This window comes from Kwoniella europaea, chromosome 1 (genome assembly GCF_036810445.1).
Source record: "Kwoniella europaea PYCC6329 chromosome 1, complete sequence".
Taxonomy (NCBI): domain Eukaryota; kingdom Fungi; phylum Basidiomycota; class Tremellomycetes; order Tremellales; family Cryptococcaceae; genus Kwoniella; species Kwoniella europaea.
Window position 1 is genome coordinate 10,453,280 of NC_089487.1, and position 20,777 is coordinate 10,474,056.

The following is a 20,777-nucleotide window of genomic DNA, read 5'->3' on the forward strand; positions in this document are numbered from 1 at the left end:
GTATTGTATGTATTTTCATTATTGATACCAAAAAAAAGAAAAAAAAAAAAAGAAAATGGTTAAGGACATCACCCAGTACTGGGGGTTATTCATTCCCTTTTTTCAATTGTTTTTGTATTATTGGTTTTTTTTTTTCAGCAAAATCTCGCATGACCGATATTCACAACTTCCCCCACCTTGTTCGTCCATCCCATCGATCATGAAGAATGTCCTTCCCAGTAGCAATGTATCATTCAAAATACTTCCTGTCCCATCGCTCACCAACCTCCATAGATATCCTCTTCAGCTCCACCAGCACTGACCAGCCTATTCCTCTCCTCCGCTTCCCTTCTACTGGCCCCCCATGGACTTTCCCTTATGACCCTACCTCCCATGCTCCTGTTACCCGAAGGCATCGGCGTGATAGTTGACCATTCACTCTCGAACATAGGTTGAAGGGGTGCCTGCGGGGGTGGTTTGGATCTAGATGAAGAAGAAGAACTCGAACCTCTTCTTTCGTCCCTACTGATACCGCGACCGTAAACTTCCCTTTGAGAAGGTGTAAGATAAGTTTCTTTCCTGGAGTTACAGCTTCTTTCACTTCTTCTGTTCCTATTTCTAGATTGTCTTGATCCATTACTGCTACTACCGCTTTCCGAATACGACTTCGGTTTCGGTCTGTTCCCATTGCTCGTCGCACCTAGATCCAAGGAGAAGGTCTGTCGATTATGCGAATGTGCGATGGTGAATATCTCCTGGGATGCTGCCCATGCATCATCCTCTTCCTCAAGTACCAGGCTTTCATTCAAGGAGCTTGAACTGTCTCCTGAGAGGGTCAGAGGTGGCGTAGAATCGAGTGAAAGCGGTGGTGATCCAAGTGAAGTCGTTTTGTTCTGCGGCGAGAGAGTTAGAGTGAATGAGGGTACATGACATTCGATCCCACCAATTACTTCCGGTGAATCGTCTTCGTATTTCTCGTTGTCCTCATCATCCATTTCAGGCGGCGGATACTCGGTGATCTTGTGAGCCGATGCAAGCGCAGCTTTGACATAGGGTGTAAGGTTGATCTGAGATGGAATTAGTTGGACGACTGGTCTCGGCGAGATCGTGTGGAGTGAGTGAGCAGAGCTGACCACTTGTGAAGTCACTTTGTTGATTTCCTGCACTTGACTTGTATCGTCTGTAACGATAGCTTCGGCGAAATTTGTGCTGTCTTCGGCTGGTCCGAGTGGGTTTCCTTCTCCGGGGCCTGAGTTCGGTTCGATTGGCTTGATGGTACCAGTAATTTCATTGTTATCGGGCTGACTCTTTTCTTCTTGCTTCAAATTGGAGTTCGCAGTGTCACTGTTAGACATCTCTTTAGAAGCCAAGACCGATCTCTCTAAATCCACCTTGTCCGAATCAACTACTTCCATGCTGTAATTCGTTTCAGACGACACTCGCTCGTCCTTCTGATCTTCCAGCACGACGTCGGTGGACTTGCCATCTTCGCTTGAAGAAGCGGATTCATGGGAAGAAGAAGAGTCAGGATCAGGTGTAAGTCTAGCTTGTGGAGTCCATCCTTCTTCTTCCAATTTTTCCGATTTCTTCGCATCCAGGGTGAAGCTCGGCAAGCCCCATACTGTAAGGTCTGCTTCGACAGCAGGATCATCGGGGGATGAAGCAGTGTCGGAAGGTGAAGGTGAAGGCGAAAGTTTGGCAGTCGAACCAAGAGGTGGAAAATCATCCGCTTCGTAGATCCTACCACCGTGTACCAGAGGTGTAGATTTGTGCTATTGGTTTAAGTGAAGATTAGCTTACGACAGCACTTTGATCTTTGAGACTATCAGCTCACCACTTCTAATTCGGCGGGATGGCCAAAAACCATATTACATTCCTCACACTCGTAATAATTTTGGATAGTATGGGTAGGGAAGGTCTGTACTTGGTGCTGCGGCCGATATTGTGGAGCAATGAAGGGAGGTGTTTGAAGGGACGGATGAATCAGATGATTCCCTTTGATAAGTCCTAACATTGTATCAATGTGAAGGGAATTAGGCGATTTCGCATGATGGATTTGTCGATAGTGCTGTCGTTGCAGGGGACATGGAAATTATCAGTAATCAGGACCAGCAGCGTACCATTCAATCATACTTACAAACTGGGCTTCTTGAGCATGTCGGAATCGGATCAAGCATTCTGGACAAAAGATGGACCAAGGATGGAGACTGACTTTATGCTATGTCAAATATAATGTATAACGTCAGCTCGAATTCGTCGATCATCTGCTAGCTGAATTGACCTACCATATCTAAAGCAGCGAAATTGGGAAGTCCTTCCGAGCATACTTCGCATACGACTATGGAGTGATTCCCCTACTCACACATACGGATCATTATGAGCTTCAGGCAGAGAGCGGGAGTCCTTAAACGAGCTCACCTCTGGTATCAACGATCTTCCATTCCGAGGGATCTGATTTCTTGATGATGAAGACATGATGGTGGTAGTTACTGAATGAAGTGCGACCTGATGCTGCAGTGACCGAAGATAGACAGAGTCATGTTAGCTTCAGGCAGATGTCGACTTTTTTGCTAGAGACATGGTGAACTCACCTGCTGAAGGGCGAGTGAATCGACGAAATATCTCTGACAAGGTGCACACCAATAATCATCTTTTCGCTTTCTGCTGCTATTGGTGACCAGATATGGTGATTTTCGCTATGTGTGGTGATCACTAATTTATCAATATCGTTACTGATGAGATGAGATGGAATGAAAAGAAAGGAGTAGGATCTGGCTTTAGGTTCAACAGAGCATACGAGTGTGTATGGTGATGGAGTCGTAAATGTGAAGGCAAAGCTTATACTCACATCCGGAACCGAACGGTCCAAATGAGGGGGTCTGGGTCGGTTCGAATAATCCTTCTTGTTGCTGGCGAAAGATGGACTGTAAGGCTTTGACTAGTCGTAGAGTATCAGAATCAGGTCATCCATATGGAGTCGAATGTATCATAAAGGGTTTTGTTGTAGACATGCTAAGGGACGTGTACTCACTCGGTCATTCCACCCTTCAACATCAGTACCGCCACCACCACCTACATAGATAGGTTCTTGCTCTTGTTGATATACTTGTTCGACTTCTCTTTCGCCATCAGAAGGCTTATTCCCATGATGATCCTCTGATATCCCATCATTCCCACCATTCACATCCTTTTGATCTTCAGGATAACTCGAACTCAAATGATATTTCTTTCCACAAGAACAATCACATTCGCACCTCACTCTATCTTCTTCACCCATCAGGGGAGCTTCGATGAGTATCAACAGCAACAAAAGGGTGATCTCTGCTATCATCTTGGTCCGTATCGATGAGTCAAAGAAGAGTTGATCAAATCAATCCTTCAACAAATGCAAGGATCGATCAATCAACTTCCACTTCAACTTGGGTTGACCGACCAAGTTACCAAGATCGTACACCGGTGAAAGGCTTTGCTAAAGTAGTGGGTAGAACATCGAAGAGAGATGGTAAGATCGTTCAGCCAATATGGATGTGAGTGGTTTCTGAGTGAGGTGAAGAACAAATTGAGCGATTGCATTGTTGGTTGATGACGATGATGATGATGATAGTGCGAAATTAGTGGGCATTGCAGCAAAAAAAGTCAAAAACACGTACCAAAGCGCATGGTTTCATGTTCCGGCGGTAAATATCGGTGCTCAACATCGACAACACAGTCTGTCTTAGCTTACTGATATATCAACCCCTGGATAGTGTGCACATGCATGTATGGAACATTGAGATGATTGACAGATAACTGTTGCATGATCATGACGATGATGGTAGATGTATACAAAATATATAATTATCATTCTGCGATGTTGAATACCGCAATGACATTTGTTGAGTGGCTTTGGTGGGAAAAAGCCCATCTAATTCTTGCTGTAAGGTGCTGGGTGTATCATCAATTGCGTTTAGATCGATTGAAATTGATAGCAACGAAGTTGAAGAAAAGAGAAATGAAGCAACAAATAAGAAAAGAAAATGAGATAAAAGAAAAAGAAAAGATCATACTCCTCTCATATCATATATTGTGCTTGAGGATTTGCCCAACTTTCTTCATCAGCGCTATAATTCCTTGATATGGCTCCAAATTGACAGGACCATTTCTACCCAGCTCCTCTTTAGCTTCGATGAAGGTTTCTCTAATCTTGACATTATCATCATATTGAACGCCTTGACTTAACAAAACTTGACCAATATATTCCACCAGATCGTCGTCTAAATCATATATCAGCTCCCCCCTCTGCCAACCTTGTACTTGCCAGTTGGAATGATCCCTTTATCCAGATGCAGATCTTTACATGTCCTATCTGCGCATGTCCCACCGCCCATCTCAGCTTGACAAGCTACCATAGACGGGTTGGCCTGTAACAGACGAGTCAGTATGATTGAGTTTAGCAATCGTCGATCAATATGGCCAAACAGCCTCTCAGTATCGATTGAATTAGGCGAATCGTTCTGTGATGATGTGGTATCGGTTTGAATAAAAGGCAAGAGCGATGAATCAACAGTTGTATTGTTGAGTTGAGGGTACCGATTCAACAGTGGTTGATAGTCGGTGAATTTCTATGACAAGTACTTAGTATAATTCGCCTGAGGATCCCGCTTCAACGCACAGAAGTCGACGCTTGGCTAGGTACATTAAGGACTGCCTTCTGATCGTTCGTTTGTGACAATGAAGGAGAGATCGATCGAAGGCGTCGCTGAATGGTAGGCAGCATAAGTAAGCGAGTGTGGAAGTATGAAACTTATTGTTGACTTGGTATCATCGATCCGCACCTTATCATCGACAGGCTCGGCTAGAATCCCTTGAGGTTCTGTCCGAGGTAAGCGGTTTCCTTTCACCTGATGACTCACCTTCAGAGGCCATGTCACGATTTTCTCCTATTAGGGATTTGGTCAGTATCGCAAGTGATATCAGTGGCACGTCGGTCACCAACCCTTGATAGACTCAGGTACAGGATCGATATCCATAGCCTCGACCTCAGCTTCAGCTTGGACCAGCTCCTTAGTCAATTGCCGAACATCAGCGGGAATAGGTGCTGTTAACGATATCTTACTTTCAGCATGACAACCCATTGCGAAGAGAGACTGTATGACTCACATATACTCCCATTCTCTCCCTCAACCGGTTGTAAAGCATTTCGCACTACCTGCGAAGCAGTATCTTGACTTGTAGTCTTCTCAATGGGCGTACCACCCGTGACATTATCGTCTACTTTCTTCTTTCTAGCTGCCATTCGAGCTGCAATCTGCTCTTTCAATTTCCGTATACTAGCTTCTTTCTCTTCTAACATCCTTTGTCTTTCGATAATATCGACATCACCGGTAGGAGTGAAAATGACATTTGGCGTAGGCGTGTCCTCATCATCCGAAGTTTCAGAGTCGGAATCATCCAGATGAAGTAGAAGTCTTTGAGCACGTTGAGTCGCTCCGAATGGCTTACGCTTGGCTGGGGGCAAACTTCTCGAAGGGAGCGATGTGGCTTTGTTCTCATTCAGATCTTCAGCATGCATTCGTTTGATACCTCGAGGTGGTCGGATAGGTAGTGAGGTCGATCCAATAAATGGTGGAATGACCGGTTCTGGAATAGATGAATCAATAAGAGGAGGTATAATTTCACCTTCTTCAGGTTCATCCAGATCCATCTGTTCTTCTTCGTCCTCGTTGTGTTCAGGTTCAGGTTCAGGTACAATCGGATTGTCTTCGATCGCGGCAGCAGCAGCTTCCAGCACTTCCTTCTCGATACTTGCCATCTGCTCTTCAATCGATTTCTGAAGTTCAACAGCTTGATCGTCGGCTACAGGTGTAGATTCTGCGGACACTTCAACTTCTGTGATTGACTGCACCGATGATATCGGTTTTGGTACAGCCGCCCGACGACGTCGCATGCTATCCATTGCCTTCCTTCTACTTTCCAGTAAGGCATTTTGCAGGGTTTGTTCGGCAGTGAGTGGTGGTGGAGCGGGTGGCGGAGGTGCAGTAGGTTCAGGTGGGATATCTGCCTGTACCATAGCTTTGACGATGGGAGGTGGCGAGAATGGCGGGGTAAGTGGTATAGTGTCGAGAACAGAGAATGGATTGGATGTACCTAGTCTTGCTGCCGATGGGGGAAGTTTCGGTTGAGCAGGTTGAGCAGGGTGGGTAGCTGCATCGTCATAATTGAGAACGACATCCGATCCGACTGCCAATGCAATGTCTCCCTGTCTCTTCTTTGATCGATGTGTAGGCTCAGTAGGTATGGTGGAGTAAGAGAAAGGTTGCGAAGGAGGTCTGGATGGTTGACCGGGTTTATAGCTTTCGATCCTAATGGGTTGAGTTGGCTTGGCGATGGCTTTCGGTGCAAACCCATTTTGGGGTTTGTCCATTCTTTCTGTTGGACTATAGAGGTTGGAATCATTCGAATCGTCACTTCTGATCCTCTCCAATCCTGGCATCCCACTTTGATTCACTGTTACCACTTCCACCTCGGGACTAGGTGATTTATATCCAGGTTCAGGAGGAGGCAGAGATGGAGCCTCACTTTCTGCTCTGGGTTGTTCTCTCGTTTCTAGCCATAACGCTTTACGCTTCTTGGTACCTTCCACTATCTCTTGACAAACTTTCATGACGTATTCGGAAGAAGCACCCCGTTGGACTAGAGTGTCTGGTGAGACACCCTCGGAAATCAGGTTACGGATGATATCGATATATTGCTCAACTTCTTCAGGCGACATGTCTATATCGTATTAGAGGTATGAGCTAAACAACTCCGGTGAAGGAATTGACAATCCACTTACTAGCAGCTGCGGGTGCAACGGTCTCATTCAATTCCAGAGACACTTCTGCTTCCTCATCTTCCCTCTCCTTCTCCTTCCCCTTCCCTTCCCCTTCAATCGCAGGCGGTGCAACATTCTGGGGTGTCGATGCAGGAGATATTGATGCTGATTGTTGACCATACTGGCGATATGGAGTTTGATTATATGGTAAGTTTTGTCTTCTCTGAGCGTTCATCTCAGCCTTAGCTCGTCTCTCCATCTTCTTCCTTTGGGTTTTGCTCAAAGGACGATTGTGGGTATTTAAAAGAGTGGACGGTGGTGCTATTCGATTCTGTAGATTTGGTCCGCGAGAATGCGATGGTATCGCCCGCTGAGGGGGGAACGGAGGTATGGCAGGTTGGGGAAAGACTGTCGATGGTGGAGGAGCTGGTTGCTGTGGGACCGATCTTTTCGGTTCAGGTACAGGGTCAATCTCCACCACTTCATCATCACTGATTTCCCCTTCTTCCTTTTCCTCGATCAGTATAGGCTTATGCTTGGTCCCTGCGAGGGGTGATATAGATGATTTCTGATTCGCCGTGAGGGTGGGAGAAGGTCGTGAGCTTGGACCCGCTTCAGGCATCGAGGTATGATCTGCCATGTAGGGTTGTCGACCAAGGTTGACATTGGAAGTGGAGTCATTCATGCTAGGCTTCTTATCAACAATAATAAGAGGCTGTGATGAGTTGACGGCGGGACTGAGCTCTGAAATTGATTGAGCATTGTTCGAGGAAGATGTCTGAGTAGGGAAAGGAAGAGCGATATCGTTCATCGAGGAAGATTGGTCGGTTCGAGGGACTTGTGCGGGGTTGGCACTCATCGTTGACGAGGCTGACCCCATGTAGGATGGAACTGCTGTTGGAATCTAATGACAAAATACAACTATTGCTATTGACGTGAGGACCGACGATCGGTAGCTCCCATGAGTTGGGTCTGGCCGCTTTGAACGGTATCTTTGGCAGATTGATAAGGGATTTTCGCGTGATTGTCGTTGAAGTAGGGTGTTCCAGAGGGTGGTAGCTGGTGATTGATGAGATGGTCTATGAACAGTGGTATATTGATAGAATAGGAAGAGGATAAAGGAGAGAACGAGGATATATATATGGGTCAATGCGATGTTGAATGGTGACAATTGAAATTCAAACTCAAAAGGCGACGGAATCAAATTCCATTCTCACCCACCTAGTTGTGGCACAGTCACCAGAGAGCTTGGGAAGGGTCGAAGAGGCGTGTCGGGATACTTGTAAGCTTGGAAAGGGAGGCATGAGCATGAAGAACCTACACGGTGGAGAATGAGGTGACCAAGAGTGGTTCTCCACCATGAAGTTTCCTCATACCCGTCTCACATGAGGACATGTGATGATCTACCGATCTCTTAAATCTCTTTCAGACGAGGCCACTTCATGGTATTTGGAAATTAATCGACAGGCTGACAATGTATATGTCATGATCAATATGTCAGATGTCGGTGTATACACAAAGTCTATCCGACGACATCGGCGGTCCGACTTCAGGTTACACAACGGCCAGATTCTCAAAAGTAGGTTCAGAACAGAAGGTTCAAGGCGCGCCGGAGAGACCTTCGATCCTGTAGTCGGAGACGGAGCTTACCTTACTCGAATGAAAAGAGTGTATGGACTGGGTTGAGTGGCAAAGGTATATTTCAACAGAAAATGTACATATATCCCTTCCAACATGTTCTTGCTTAGGGAAGGACATCCTATATGCTAGGGTACCACATCATCCATATCAAATTTGAACAGAACTACAAATCACAAATCCACAAATCCGATACGGTACTGTATGATGATGCCCAATACTGATAATTCACATCCATCTTTCATTTCCCCTAAACCCATCATTAATAGCAATGCAAAGATTATCAAGAGACCAACCTATAATATTCGTCCTACAGATCCGAGAAACGGTGTTCGAGAGGGGACAAACGAATTCTTGAATCTATATCAGCCAGATAACATACCAAAAACTCTTCATGCCAATACACCAAAAAAATTTCGTATTTCCATTCCACACTTTGAAGACTGACCATGTAAAGCTAGAGCCGTTCGTAGTGAGTTTCTAATCTCTTCTTGCTGTAAGATTCCCGTCAGCTGAGTTTGTACTGAAATCATGTGTCTTGAATTGACTGACAATTCCAATTCCCTTGTTTTAATTGCCAAACTGTACTTTGAATCGGTGCAGCCATCGAAACATCTTTCAGGATTTTTGAGACTCCCTCCCTCCTCATGGACGCACGTCGGTGAACTAGGTCCATACACCGAACAAACCGCTTTGGAAGATATCGAAAGTTTCAGGATCGATCCGAGATGTCTTCTGTTAGCAGTTATTGATATACAAGTTGAGAGGAAAGGGAAAGATGGGTTCGCGGGTGTTTATGGGCTAATAGAAGTGAATGATGAATTTATGGTGAGTAAAATGTACTGTGCATCTCACCTTCTGTGTTAACTCCGTCATCTTTATTGTCTAATGATGTGTGGTTACTTGTTGATCACACTGTATTACATTGTGAAGCACGCGATATTCGGTCTCATCAACATTCTACCTATCTATCAACGAACACACATAAACACCCATTCAATGTACCTTACCCTCCAATACCTATTCGAAGACCTCAACTTGATCAGGGTCCAATACGATGCGGTCACGCATAATACCCCGTCAATCAACTCAGCTAAGAAGTTCGGGTTTAAGGAGGAAGGAATCTGTAGGAATTTCAATGGGTTAGTACCCCAGTACAAGAAAGTGAACCCTAAAGAAAGGGAGAGAAAGAGTAAATCCCAGGATATGTGGGTGGCTAGTATGACCGATCATGATTGGTTTAGTAATGTCAAAGATGATTTGGAGATGAAGGTTGAAAGACCTGCTGTGGACACGTATAAGATGATATATGGAGGAGGGACAGGGGATGATGAGGTTAATGGCCATATGTGATCGAAGCTAAGGCTTGGAGTTGCATTAGTGATGCTCATATTGTCTGGAATGTCAGCTATCCTCGTATCAGGTCATGATTCAGCATTAATCAGTGCCAACATCAGTCATACAATTACGCAAAACATTTAGATCTAAACATGCATTGTTTGTAACCTAGATGAATTGTTTATTTATCCGTACGTTGTGCCCTGTACTGTACATATGAATGTCAATGCTGTTTCACCTACCATTACACCCAGCTTATCTCTGTGCCGCACACCGATCACATCGCCCACACTTTCGCCGCTCCGTCTCTACCTCCAGAGACCAGATACTTATCGATGAACCTCATCTTCTCAACAGGTTTGATATGTCCATTCGTCACCAATCTAGAATGTTGATGTGTCGTCCTATTGTAATTCTCCAAGCCATTCTCACCCGTACACGCAATAACCTTCCTACTGTCGAATTGTAAGGCCGTTACGGGGTATTCGTATCTATGTACTTCGGATGCTTGACCCATTCGCAAGTCCCAAATCTATACCAAGAATGAGAACCTCAGCTCGACGGTATATACGAAGTATGGAAGCAGAGCTGGCAAAACTCACTCGAATGGTCTTGTCTAAACTACCCGTGACGATATTCATCTCGTCGAATTGGAGACATGTCACTGGTGCAGTGTGTCCAGCCAGTGTTCGATGAGCCTGACCGGTCCTCACTATAGCACATCCACATGATCAGACTCACCACCATTCAACGTTGATTCATCGGAACAAGAAAGCAAACTCACTATCCCACATTCTCACTCCACCATCACCACTCCCACTGGCCAGGGCGTATCCCCAGAATTGCACACCACCTACGAAATCTTGATACATCTCCCAGGAACCATCCGCATACGGTGGGGTGGGTACGGCGAATTGGTTTCCAGCTACAGCACTTAGTAGACTCGCACCTGACATTCCAACGAGGGATGCACCAGGTGACGGGAGGATATCATCGTAATGTATTGATCCGAAGGACGTCGAAGATCGATGTCGCAACTTCGGTGCTGGAGCAGGGGTAGGAGCAGGAGCAGGTGGAGGGTTGGATATTGCCCATAGAATATCCATCGTCAAAACACATTGTCCAGTAGCCACGTCCCATTGTCTTATCGTCTTATCCGATGATCCAGTGACCAAACATCCATCTTCATAGTATAGCGCAGTCACACTCTTACTATGTCCTTCTAGAGTCCTGACACACGGACTAGCGATGTCAACCTGGGTTGCTTGAGTGATGTGACTTGGTCCTTCTTCCCAATCAAATTCATCTTTCTCTTTACCCAAATCTTCACCATCATCATCATGTTCATCGTGTAGTTTCTGATTCTGATTCGCTATTCTCTCCAATGGATCCTGTCTGGCCAATTCTTCCAATTGTGATTGTAATCTCTCTTCGTAATCTTCTACCATCCTCAAATCCCATAATCTGATAGCACCATCTGAACCACCAGTAAGACATAGAGTATCCTCGACCTGTAAGGCTTTGACTGTTCCCGTATGTCCTCGCAATTGACCAATCTCTTCTCCGTCACACAAATCCCATACTTTCACTATATCATCTTGTCCAGCGGTGACCAGCATCCCATACGGTTCGTTGAAATCTAATGCCGTTATAGGCCCATTGTGTCCGTTGAGGGTCTATAGTATTTCATCAGCTTTATCTCTCCTAGCTCATACGCCTAAGGAACGAATAAATGACTCACCATGAACGCGACTCCTTTGGGTAACTCGTCATGTTCAGATGGTAAGAAAGCCGGTCCTTTCCTTCTTCTCGAGCTTTTCTTGGTCACAGCCGCGGCTGTGGAAGGTGGTAAAGCTCTAGTACCAGCAGCAGATTTGATAGCTGGAGAAGCCATCAATTCCTGTACCCCTTCCAACTCATCATCCAGCTCTAGATCTTCTTCTTGTAGATGTAACAGAGAGGTCTCAAGTCGCCGACGGATATCTTCTAAGGCATCGATCTTGGCTGAGACTTCCAGTATCTCAGCGTGTATGAGGGACTACGGGCAATTCATGATGATAATACGCATTAGCATAGTTGCCACACAGACAAGAAAGACAAAGAAAGAACAACCCTAATACAGAGAATCTACTCACCTGCCTTACATGTAAATTCTCTTTATCCTGCTGAATCTCATCCGCCTGCTGAACCAAATCTTCCAAATGCAACTTCCCCTCCAAATGTCTACCTTCACTTATTCTTCTAGATTCTCTCTGTCTTTTCCTTCTTTTCGCTTTCCTACCAATATCCAACTCCCCTTCTTCTTCATGGTTGGTCAACAAACCTCTAGCTCTATCACCTAATTTCTTTAGTCCTAATTTTTCATTACCCAGATCCTGATCTATAATACCGCCTCTTATCAATCTTCTACGCTGTTTGGCCAATTCAGATGAAGGTATAGTAGCTTTGAACCCTTTGATCAGACTTGGTTGATCACCTACTTCGCCCTCTTCGGGGGTAGTAAGTGATAGAGAAGATAATCTATCTACTGCTTCTATTATTGCTAAAGAGGATGAAGTAGGTTTAACACCGACGTTACTTATTCCGTAGGGTAGAGAGGTGGGTAATCTCATCAATGAGCTAGGTCTGGAGGGAGGTTTACCAAGTGAACGAGATGGGCCGTATGTACTGGCTGCATTGAGGAACCGGGGTTGCATCAATGATGGTGCGACTGAACAACGAAGAATGACGTGTCAGCTCTTGTCTACCAAGCATTCACCTTCGGTGAACTTACGGTCAGAGAGGATCCTTGTACTTTCCGAGCGACGATGTTCAGATTGGAATGATCCCATCAATACTTCCTTGGCGATTGACAAGGTCCCATTGATAGATGACATGTAAGGTGAAGAGATTGGATCTAAAGCCTGACGGAGGGGTTTGTCGTGATCATCGTGAGATGAAGGCATGTTGCCGATGTGCAAAGCACCTTTGGTGTCGGTAGCAGTCCAGTCTGGGTCGCGCTGCAGAGGTTGCTGGGTAAGCTAAGGTGACGAGTGGTGTATCGATGTGAGTTTTAGGAATGAAGAAAGGTGAAGAGATGGGTGTGAGCATATGAGTTGTCATTTCCAATGACCCAATGACCTCAGCGGCGAATGAGCTCGTGGTAGGTTGTAACCGGATAATTTGGCTGCATACATACTCAAATTTCGAAAATCCTCTTTCGTATAGCACTCATCGATACATTCATCTTTCAGCTAGCACGACTGGATATCTAGCATATCATCGATACCCAACATCCACCTAGACACACCCAGATCGGATCATAGAACAAGTCCTGAGAAGAGAAAAAAAGTGTATCATGGCCCTAGTGACGATATCCGGCTTTCCATGTTCAGGCAAGACCACTCGAGCGAAACAGCTAAAAGCGTACTTTGAATCTCGAATATCTTCACCAGAGTACGATGGACCAGATTTAACAGTGGTCATAGTAGATGATGATATCTCCCATGTCCCTAGATCAAGCTATGATAGTAAATTTACATTACATGGTTGTTGAATTGTCGCCAGAAGTACACAGCTGATCTGCCCATTTGTGTAAATGTGTAGCCAGTGCACTGGAAAAACCAGCTCGTGCAAGTTTGTTTTCCAATGTCAGTCGGTCATTAGGTTCAGATACGATTACGATAGTAGACTCAGCGAATTATATAAAAGGATATAGGTATCAGATGTATTGTGCTGCTAGAGAAGCTAGAGTGAGGGTAGCTACGGTGAGTCTCTTTCCTATCGAAGCAACCACGACTGAAGCTCATTCTTGGATACCGATTGATAGATACACGTTGTAGCTACTCCAGATAAATGTAAAGAATGGCATGAAAAAAGAGGTGAATGCTCTTATAAACCTGCAACGTGAGTTGAGTGACGATTATCATTATCTCATACTTTTACTTCTTAAACCCAACACGATCCTAAGATCGATACTGATACTGCTATTTTGATGAAATAGTTTTGATAACCTGATCATGAGATATGAAGAGCCCTCATCAATGGTGCGATGGGATTCACCGTTATTTACTATCCCATGGGACGAACAGCCGCCGTTCGAAGACATATGGAATGCGATATTGAAAGGTGATAAGAAACCACCTCCGGCAGCTGTCTTACAGGTAAGTGTGGGTTGCCTCATTACCTTGTTCCGCTTCAAATCCACTTTATCAGCAACCTCTATCCAGTCATCAGACATCGATGATGAATGCGTTTTGTCAGAGCTGACTTCTTTCATCGTGCTATCGAACAGAGAAACAAACCCCCTCCCAACACTCTACAAACCCTGACGAAGACCACCCAATTCATCGTTACCTCCCTCTTATCTCACATATCTTCTTTACCCGGTACATCCACTTACCCCATCCCCTCTCCGCCTGCTCCCCAACCTACCAGCAAGGGACCACTAATCCTACATCTACCGTCGAGGAAATTGACGCTGTCCGAGATGCAGAGGTTAAAAAGGCAGTTTGAAGGTGTTCAAGTGAAAGCTCAGCAGAGTGGTGGATTGGCTGCATCAGGTAATTGGACGGAAGAGGAGGTCGCGGTGGGGTTCGTCAGGTTCCTAGAGGAGATTTGGGATACTGCGTAGATGCTGGAGTTGTAACGTTCACCAAAACGAAAAAGAAAGCATAGAGATTACTGTAGATTCATAGAAGCTCGCCTGCATCGTATACAATAGGTGTGATCAGGTCAAGTTCACTTCCTGATACTCCTCATGACCATCGCATAGCTATGAGTGATGCATAAAATAACAAACAGTATGACAAAGTCTGGATCATGGGTATACGAGTATTTGCTGGGTATTTGGCTGATAATGCTTGGTATGATCCTATCCATCTATCTTTCTATATGATACACTTTATTCCCGTCCTAACTATCTCTTCGAAACCAAATTAACGATTGAACCTATATCCTAACCTCGATTCCGCATAATATTGTCGTCTTTTCTCCACTGTATATCTCCATTAGCTATAACATACGTATAAATATCTATACAGTAACGTAAACTTACAAGTTTCCAAATTCTCAAATGCCTCATTTAGATTTCTCTGCTTGACCACCGAACCACCATAATCAGGATGAGCTTTGAAACTCTCATCATTCCTATGGGACGAAATCAAAGCATCTATATATTCTCTCTTTTCAGCTTTGAGGAAATCTTTAGGTGGATCTCGAATTCCCAATACGTCATAATACCCTTTAGGATCCGGTAAGAACGTTTGGATCTTCGATATATATTCTTCCTCGGGGGTCATTCTCATTGATCTTCGGACGTTATTCAACCTTATCTCAGCTTGATCCCTATAATGCAGCGTCCTCCGTCTCTGAGTGTTATTTCCACCATACTGCCGTGCCAGTCTCTCCTTCTCCTCCTTCGCACTGGTGTTAATACTAGATGATTCGGCGGATTTAGGCTTGGGATTACGAGGGTTGAACAGTGAGGTCTTCGATGCAGTTTGGGTTTGTTTGATTGGGAACCGCGGTTCAGGCGGGAGTGTTAGGCCCTTCAGGGCAGCTTTGTTGTATTCACTAACACAGTCTCAAGCAATCAGCATGTATTCGAATGCCGGTCAATTAAAGTAGACTCACTCTAAAGTCTGTGCATTGCCATCTCTGGCAGGTCCAAATTCAGGTAATATCCTCTCATCCTCCCACATTGACGGTGTGATCGAACCTCTATTCCACATACCGTCGAATAACGCTTTTATGAGTTCTTGGATCTTCGATGGCGGGTTGAATGCTGCATTGACAATTTCCGGTTCGGAGATCTCATCGGGGGCTGTCCATCTTCTATGATGGTGTCCTACTCTGGTATGCTGTATGATAACCAAAAATGTTAGCGAATCTGTCCCACTACATATTCTGGGGATAAGCGGTGATGAGATAGGTATATCCAGAGTCAAGCGACTCACCAAGTACGGAATGAGGGTACGGAAACCTCCATGCTTCCAATCAAGACGGAAAGTGTTATTGTTCATCATCGGCATTTGACCATCCATCACTCCGGTTCCTCTATACAGTCCAACTTTGTACATCAGACCTACCAGCAATAATGATAAACATCAGTTTCTGGTATTCCTGGACTTTGTGATGGTTAAGATATACTTACGATACACTGGAATAGCATATACTCTCTAAAAAGGTATCAAGTGAGTTACAGTAACAAGTAAATCCCGGTCATCTTTAGCAACTTACAATACCATAAGGCACAAACGCCTCATAAAATTGCGTCTCCTCACTCCCCTGTAACATGATTATCCTCTCTTCTTTCCCTTTCAGATCGGGAGGTCCATAAGCGAATTTCGGAGCTGTATGTGGGTTCCATATTTCATGCATGAACGGATCCAGTATCTGACTGAAGGGATGACTGTATATCGAAGGCGATTCGCTAGGTAGAAAATCCAGTGAACCACCTGATTGTTTGTAAAGCATTGACATTTTCTCTGTGCTTAATCTTATACTCCATGGTATGTAGATCCCACTAGACATCACAAGGGACGTCAGCACTAGAGCTGGGACTTTGAACAATACGATTCAATTTGATCATGAATTGATGATGTAAAAAACATACCTCGCCCAATGATCCTTAGGTACAGCAGCGATAGCCATCCCAATGTCACTATAATATCTAAAATCCGGGCCTGATTCTACTATCCCATTAGGTGATTCCCACTGGATCGAACTCTTCTGATCACATAGTAAGTGCACTTGCCAAAATGGCAATAGGAATGGTTCGATCGAGTGAGCATCTCTCTAACACAGTGATGGACACATAATAAGCACTATTCCACAGGCAGTATGGCTAAGATGATATTTACCCAGAATGACTTAGCTACAGCTAATCTACCAGATTCCAGAGATCGATCCAACATGTATAGAGGATGCTCGAATCGTATCCTCCTATATGGATCCTGATCTACCAACGCATCGTCCAAGGTCAGAGTGGTACTGTACGAATGGGTCGATCGGTTCTGGTTCTGACGAAAGACCTGTTTCCGAGATAACAACCGTCGAAGGGGAGCTGCCCTTATCTGAGCGAAAGTTGAGATCATCATGTCGATAAGGGACGTCTATACCGCCAGAGCGGCGATGTTGTCGAAATCTATACGGAATGTACTTATTCTCTATCGATTATATGTAGTCGAAGAACAACAAAAAACAAAAAACCCAGATGACATCTTTGGTTTATCCGGAATCGAGCGAGTGGCTCCAGATCACGTGTGTGGCACGTGTCGTGAATGGTACCAGTAGCAGTCCCAGCTGTGATCACCTCCACCTAGGACATTCCTACCGTACCTACCGATCAAATGAGATTCAGAGCAAATCAACGAAAGACAACTCCTACATGCATGCATCTGATCTATCTCCACTTGCTCACTTGGCCAGCATTCATCATTCGTAGAGATGACAGGCAGAAAGGGGAAGACACCTGAAGAAGTATCCGATCCGGACATAGTGGATGATATACAGGATACCGAGCGAGCAGGGAAAGAGACTGGTCATTCACCTTTCATAGGTTTCGCTGCTGGGATATGTTCCGGGTGAGTGTAATTGTCTGATGCTAAGCGTTGATCGCTGACTTTTCCGTGCGTCAGATGGACCAAGGTAAGCTCTTCCAGCTATTTCACTAGTTGCAACGAGAAGGCGACTTATAGCTGATCAGCGATTGCATCATCATTAGCTTGTAGTCGGTGAGCATCATTCTTTACCGGAAGACCGAGATTGAATACTGACCAATACTCTCAACAGGACACCCATTTGATACCATAAAAGTGAGCATTTCAATGACTATACTTACATAGGGATTTGCCAAAGCTGATGAACCCATCCTATAGACAAGACGTAAGCATATTTATACGAATACAATTACATAAATCCAGCTAAAACTAAAATGGGATTGAATAGTACAGTGTACGCCGACGGGGACATTTAATGGCGCATGGGATTGCTTCACCAAGACGATCAGTAAAGAGGTAAGCAAGCAATCAGTTTCACTCATCTTTACAAGGTCACTCATGGTCCTCGCGCGTCGCATAGGGTCCTCGAGCATTGTACAAAGGCGCAAGTGTACCGGCGGTATCATGGGGAATAACAGATTCGATATTGATGGGAAGGTGTGTACTTTCTTTTGGACCCAAAAGAGTGATTACTGATGATCATGTAGTCTACATAACTATCGAGCAATCTTACTGCGGCATGGCTTCGCCGAACGAATACCGAAAAGTGATGGAGAGCGATTATCGTTACTGGGTCATAGCGTCGCAGGTTTATTCGCAGGATGGACCAAGTAAGCGTCGTACCTCTGCATCACTTGGTCAGCTAGCAGCAACGCATGGAGAATATCAGCTGATCAGGTCGTTGTGGTGAATAGCGCCTCAATTGCCCACCCTACAGAAGTGATAAAATGTAAACTCCAACTCCAACTGGTTCAGCCCGCACACGTACCTAAACAATTTAGCGGACCGTTCGACGTAGTTCGTCAGACAGTCGCGGAACATGGTATAACAGGGATGTGGAGGGGTTTGGGTGCGAGTTTCATATATAGAAGTTGTTTTGCTGCAATGTTTGGAGGTAAGCTCCTTCGGTTGTTACTACCATTGCTTACCATAGGATACGAGCTGATTATCAAATCTTGGATTGATTGATTGATCAGGTTTCGAGATTTTCAATCGATTATTCAAATCTTTCGACGGGACGAAATACGAAATGTCAACTGAATTGGCAAATTTCCTAGCGGGTGGTATGGCAAGTAATATGTATTGGTTCACTGCGTTGCGTAAGTGGACAGACTCTGAGAACAATCGTCACACGCAAACTGACTGTGCTGTGTTGACATTCAACTAGCTTTGGACAACATAAAAAATAGGATAATGGGTAAGTCAGCTGTCATTTATTGCAAGTTGTCAACAAAACAGCTGATCATGATGGTATTTTAGTCGATTCTATCAAGAATCCAAGATACAAGGGAGTGTTCGATGCCTATCGTCAAGTTTGGCGAGAGACGTTCAACCCGGCTAAAGGGTTCGGCTGGAACTCCATAGCGAGGGTGAAGAATTTCTACAAGGTGAGCTACCAGTTGCATTTTTCCCTCTCGAGTAGGCATTATAGAAGGGTAGCTTGCTAACGTAGTGGTATCCTATATAGGGATTCGTTCCAGTCGTGTTGAGGGCGTTCCCAACCAACGCTGCTGCTCTGGCGGTATGGGAAGGGGTAATGAGATGGTCCAATGCAACATGACGAAGGCAATCTGTTTTTCTGTTTTCTGCACATCAGGTAGGACGGGGGGAATGGAGTACAGTAAGTTGTAGCAGAATACTAGATCATATAGATGTGTAGAGTAATCCATTCATTGCCTGTAATGTATAAATGCATAATGCGGGTATACTGCTTTATTGGATGGAAGATGAAAACATCACCAAGGCTTCCTCATTGCTCTTTCAACGGTTATATCACTCCCTCCTTGGACCAACTTTCGAAATCACATAATTCCTAACATTTTTCTGTTCTTGTCCACCTACACCTTCGATCTCTTCAGGTACTTGACCCTCCGAATTTGACTAGATTGATCACGGAACACGGAGATATATCAGCTCAATATCTTTGCTCATTCTAATCATTTACCTAGCTGAAAAATCGAATATTTGTGATAATGATATTATTACTCACCCTCTCTCGATCTGCTCCTGCTTCTATCAACGTGACAGCTGCATCTCCATGTCCACTTTCGAACGCAAGATGTAATGGTGTGTTCCCTACATGGCATCAAACAAAGGCAAGAACAAGGATTAGCTTTGTTCAAAAAAAAATGTCCAATAAAAGGGATGTAGAAGAAAACAACTCAAACTCACCTGCTCTATCAGCACCATTCAACCTTGTTTTAGGTCTTCCTTCAGGAGGGTTCAGCAACAAACTTAAGAACGCATGATTGCCAGTTGTGGCTGCTCGATGTAATGGGAATTGAGATGCACGATCTTTGGCGTTTATCTGTTTGTCGATGCAGAAAACGACCTATTAGCATGATATGATGACAATCTACGATACAGAAGTCAGGCTTACATCCGCTCCTCTTGATATAAGTAATCTACCAATCTATTCGTACGTTCCCACCCATTCATTATTATCACATCAGCTACTTCATCGCATCGAGCAAAATCCAGCTGATAGAAGTATAAACGTACAGATACATTCCCTTTTGAAGCCGCGTAATGTCTATTCAATCAATATCAGCTATCGCTCCTCCGCATGCTCATGGATCGATGTAGAAGAGCTAAATGGCTTATCTGCGAGACGATAGACTCACAAAGCCGTTTGCCCCTTTTCGTTCATCGCATCTACCTGAGCGCCAGCTTCCAACAATTCTCTAACCACTTCAACCTGGTTTGATGCGGCTATTGCCTCAGTCGATCAGTCATCTTTCCCCCTGTCTCACAGCAGCTGCTGGCAAGGTTATGTATGTACTTACAAGCAATGATCAATGCTGTCCATCCCATCGAATCCCTAGTTTCCAACTCTGGATGATAACTCAATATCAACTGTAATACATTCAAGTTACCAGTCGTAGATGCCCAATGTAATGGTGTTCTACCGTCCTGTATTCGGTCATAACGATACACTAAGGTCAGCTACAGTCCCTGGAGATACCATATCGCATATTCGTGCAGATTTATCGATCGCAAAACTCACCTCGTCCTTCGAGTTGACCAATTTGGGATCTTCACTTAACAGACTTCTGATCAGTCCAGGTTGTCCCTCCAAGGCAGCCTTATGTATACTGAATGATGACATGTTTGAAAACTCTGTCCCTGCTGTGGTTGATGGTATTCAGCAAGATATGAGCAGGGATGTCAGTTGGATATAGCGAGAAAGGAATGGAAGGAGTGCCCGAATATCTCTTGCACAAACGTAAGCGTGAATTACAGAGGAAAATGTCATCATCGAGTGAAATGTTTGGTTCAGCAGAGTGGAGGCATTTATTCCATCTCACATAAGTTACATAAATTGAACG

The 20,777-nt window shown here is 44.6% G+C and overlaps 8 protein-coding genes across 8 annotated transcripts; 3 read left to right on the forward strand and 5 right to left on the reverse strand.

Annotated features, from left to right (window-relative positions):
• Positions 1 to 257: 257 nt before the first annotated feature.
• Positions 258 to 3,310, reverse strand: V865_003975 (uncharacterized protein; the record flags this gene model as incomplete). Its single annotated transcript, XM_066227761.1, has 8 exons — positions 258 to 1,751; positions 1,814 to 2,047; positions 2,117 to 2,197; positions 2,265 to 2,333; positions 2,398 to 2,490; positions 2,571 to 2,675; positions 2,828 to 2,917; positions 3,011 to 3,310. 8 exons carry the CDS (start codon positions 3,308 to 3,310, stop codon positions 258 to 260), a joined length of 2,466 nt encoding a protein of 821 aa, XP_066083858.1.
• Positions 3,311 to 4,035: 725 nt separating this feature from the next.
• On the reverse strand, positions 4,036 to 7,631 carry V865_003976 (uncharacterized protein; the record flags this gene model as incomplete). The annotated part of the gene is made up of 8 exons (XM_066227762.1): positions 4,036 to 4,232; positions 4,277 to 4,580; positions 4,631 to 4,717; positions 4,794 to 4,813; positions 4,872 to 4,898; positions 4,955 to 5,056; positions 5,119 to 6,732; positions 6,794 to 7,631. 8 exons carry the CDS (start codon positions 7,629 to 7,631, stop codon positions 4,036 to 4,038), a joined length of 3,189 nt encoding a protein of 1,062 aa, XP_066083859.1.
• A 989-nt stretch (positions 7,632 to 8,620) lies between these two features.
• V865_003977 (uncharacterized protein) lies at positions 8,621 to 9,763 on the forward strand (the record flags this gene model as incomplete). Its single annotated transcript, XM_066227763.1, has 4 exons — positions 8,621 to 8,828; positions 8,872 to 8,882; positions 9,014 to 9,238; positions 9,344 to 9,763. 4 exons carry the CDS (start codon positions 8,621 to 8,623, stop codon positions 9,761 to 9,763), a joined length of 864 nt encoding a protein of 287 aa, XP_066083860.1.
• Positions 9,764 to 10,025: 262 nt separating this feature from the next.
• V865_003978 (mitochondrial division protein 1) lies at positions 10,026 to 12,693 on the reverse strand (the record flags this gene model as incomplete). Its single annotated transcript, XM_066227764.1, has 6 exons — positions 10,026 to 10,280; positions 10,351 to 10,460; positions 10,533 to 11,424; positions 11,490 to 11,786; positions 11,884 to 12,458; positions 12,522 to 12,693. 6 exons carry the CDS (start codon positions 12,691 to 12,693, stop codon positions 10,026 to 10,028), a joined length of 2,301 nt encoding a protein of 766 aa, XP_066083861.1.
• A 392-nt stretch (positions 12,694 to 13,085) lies between these two features.
• V865_003979 (uncharacterized protein) lies at positions 13,086 to 14,360 on the forward strand (the record flags this gene model as incomplete). The annotated part of the gene is made up of 5 exons (XM_066227765.1): positions 13,086 to 13,257; positions 13,334 to 13,494; positions 13,557 to 13,633; positions 13,731 to 13,890; positions 14,022 to 14,360. The coding sequence occupies 5 exons, from the start codon at positions 13,086 to 13,088 to the stop codon at positions 14,358 to 14,360; spliced, it is 909 nt and encodes a 302-aa protein (XP_066083862.1).
• A 304-nt stretch (positions 14,361 to 14,664) lies between these two features.
• Positions 14,665 to 16,827, reverse strand: V865_003980 (uncharacterized protein; the record flags this gene model as incomplete). The annotated part of the gene is made up of 8 exons (XM_066227766.1): positions 14,665 to 14,723; positions 14,784 to 15,301; positions 15,362 to 15,588; positions 15,685 to 15,812; positions 15,882 to 15,906; positions 15,968 to 16,253; positions 16,344 to 16,525; positions 16,591 to 16,827. 8 exons carry the CDS (start codon positions 16,825 to 16,827, stop codon positions 14,665 to 14,667), a joined length of 1,662 nt encoding a protein of 553 aa, XP_066083863.1.
• Positions 16,828 to 17,176: 349 nt separating this feature from the next.
• Positions 17,177 to 19,009, forward strand: V865_003981 (uncharacterized protein; the record flags this gene model as incomplete). The annotated part of the gene is made up of 13 exons (XM_066227767.1): positions 17,177 to 17,313; positions 17,368 to 17,377; positions 17,454 to 17,463; positions 17,522 to 17,544; positions 17,608 to 17,614; positions 17,678 to 17,745; positions 17,810 to 17,886; positions 17,937 to 18,059; positions 18,144 to 18,343; positions 18,426 to 18,548; positions 18,617 to 18,646; positions 18,709 to 18,836; positions 18,917 to 19,009. 13 exons carry the CDS (start codon positions 17,177 to 17,179, stop codon positions 19,007 to 19,009), a joined length of 1,029 nt encoding a protein of 342 aa, XP_066083864.1.
• Positions 19,010 to 19,221: 212 nt separating this feature from the next.
• On the reverse strand, positions 19,222 to 20,557 carry V865_003982 (uncharacterized protein; the record flags this gene model as incomplete). The annotated part of the gene is made up of 8 exons (XM_066227768.1): positions 19,222 to 19,329; positions 19,439 to 19,524; positions 19,621 to 19,756; positions 19,829 to 19,861; positions 19,951 to 19,981; positions 20,073 to 20,160; positions 20,235 to 20,361; positions 20,456 to 20,557. 8 exons carry the CDS (start codon positions 20,555 to 20,557, stop codon positions 19,222 to 19,224), a joined length of 711 nt encoding a protein of 236 aa, XP_066083865.1.
• Between the last annotated feature and the right edge of the window lie 220 nt (positions 20,558 to 20,777).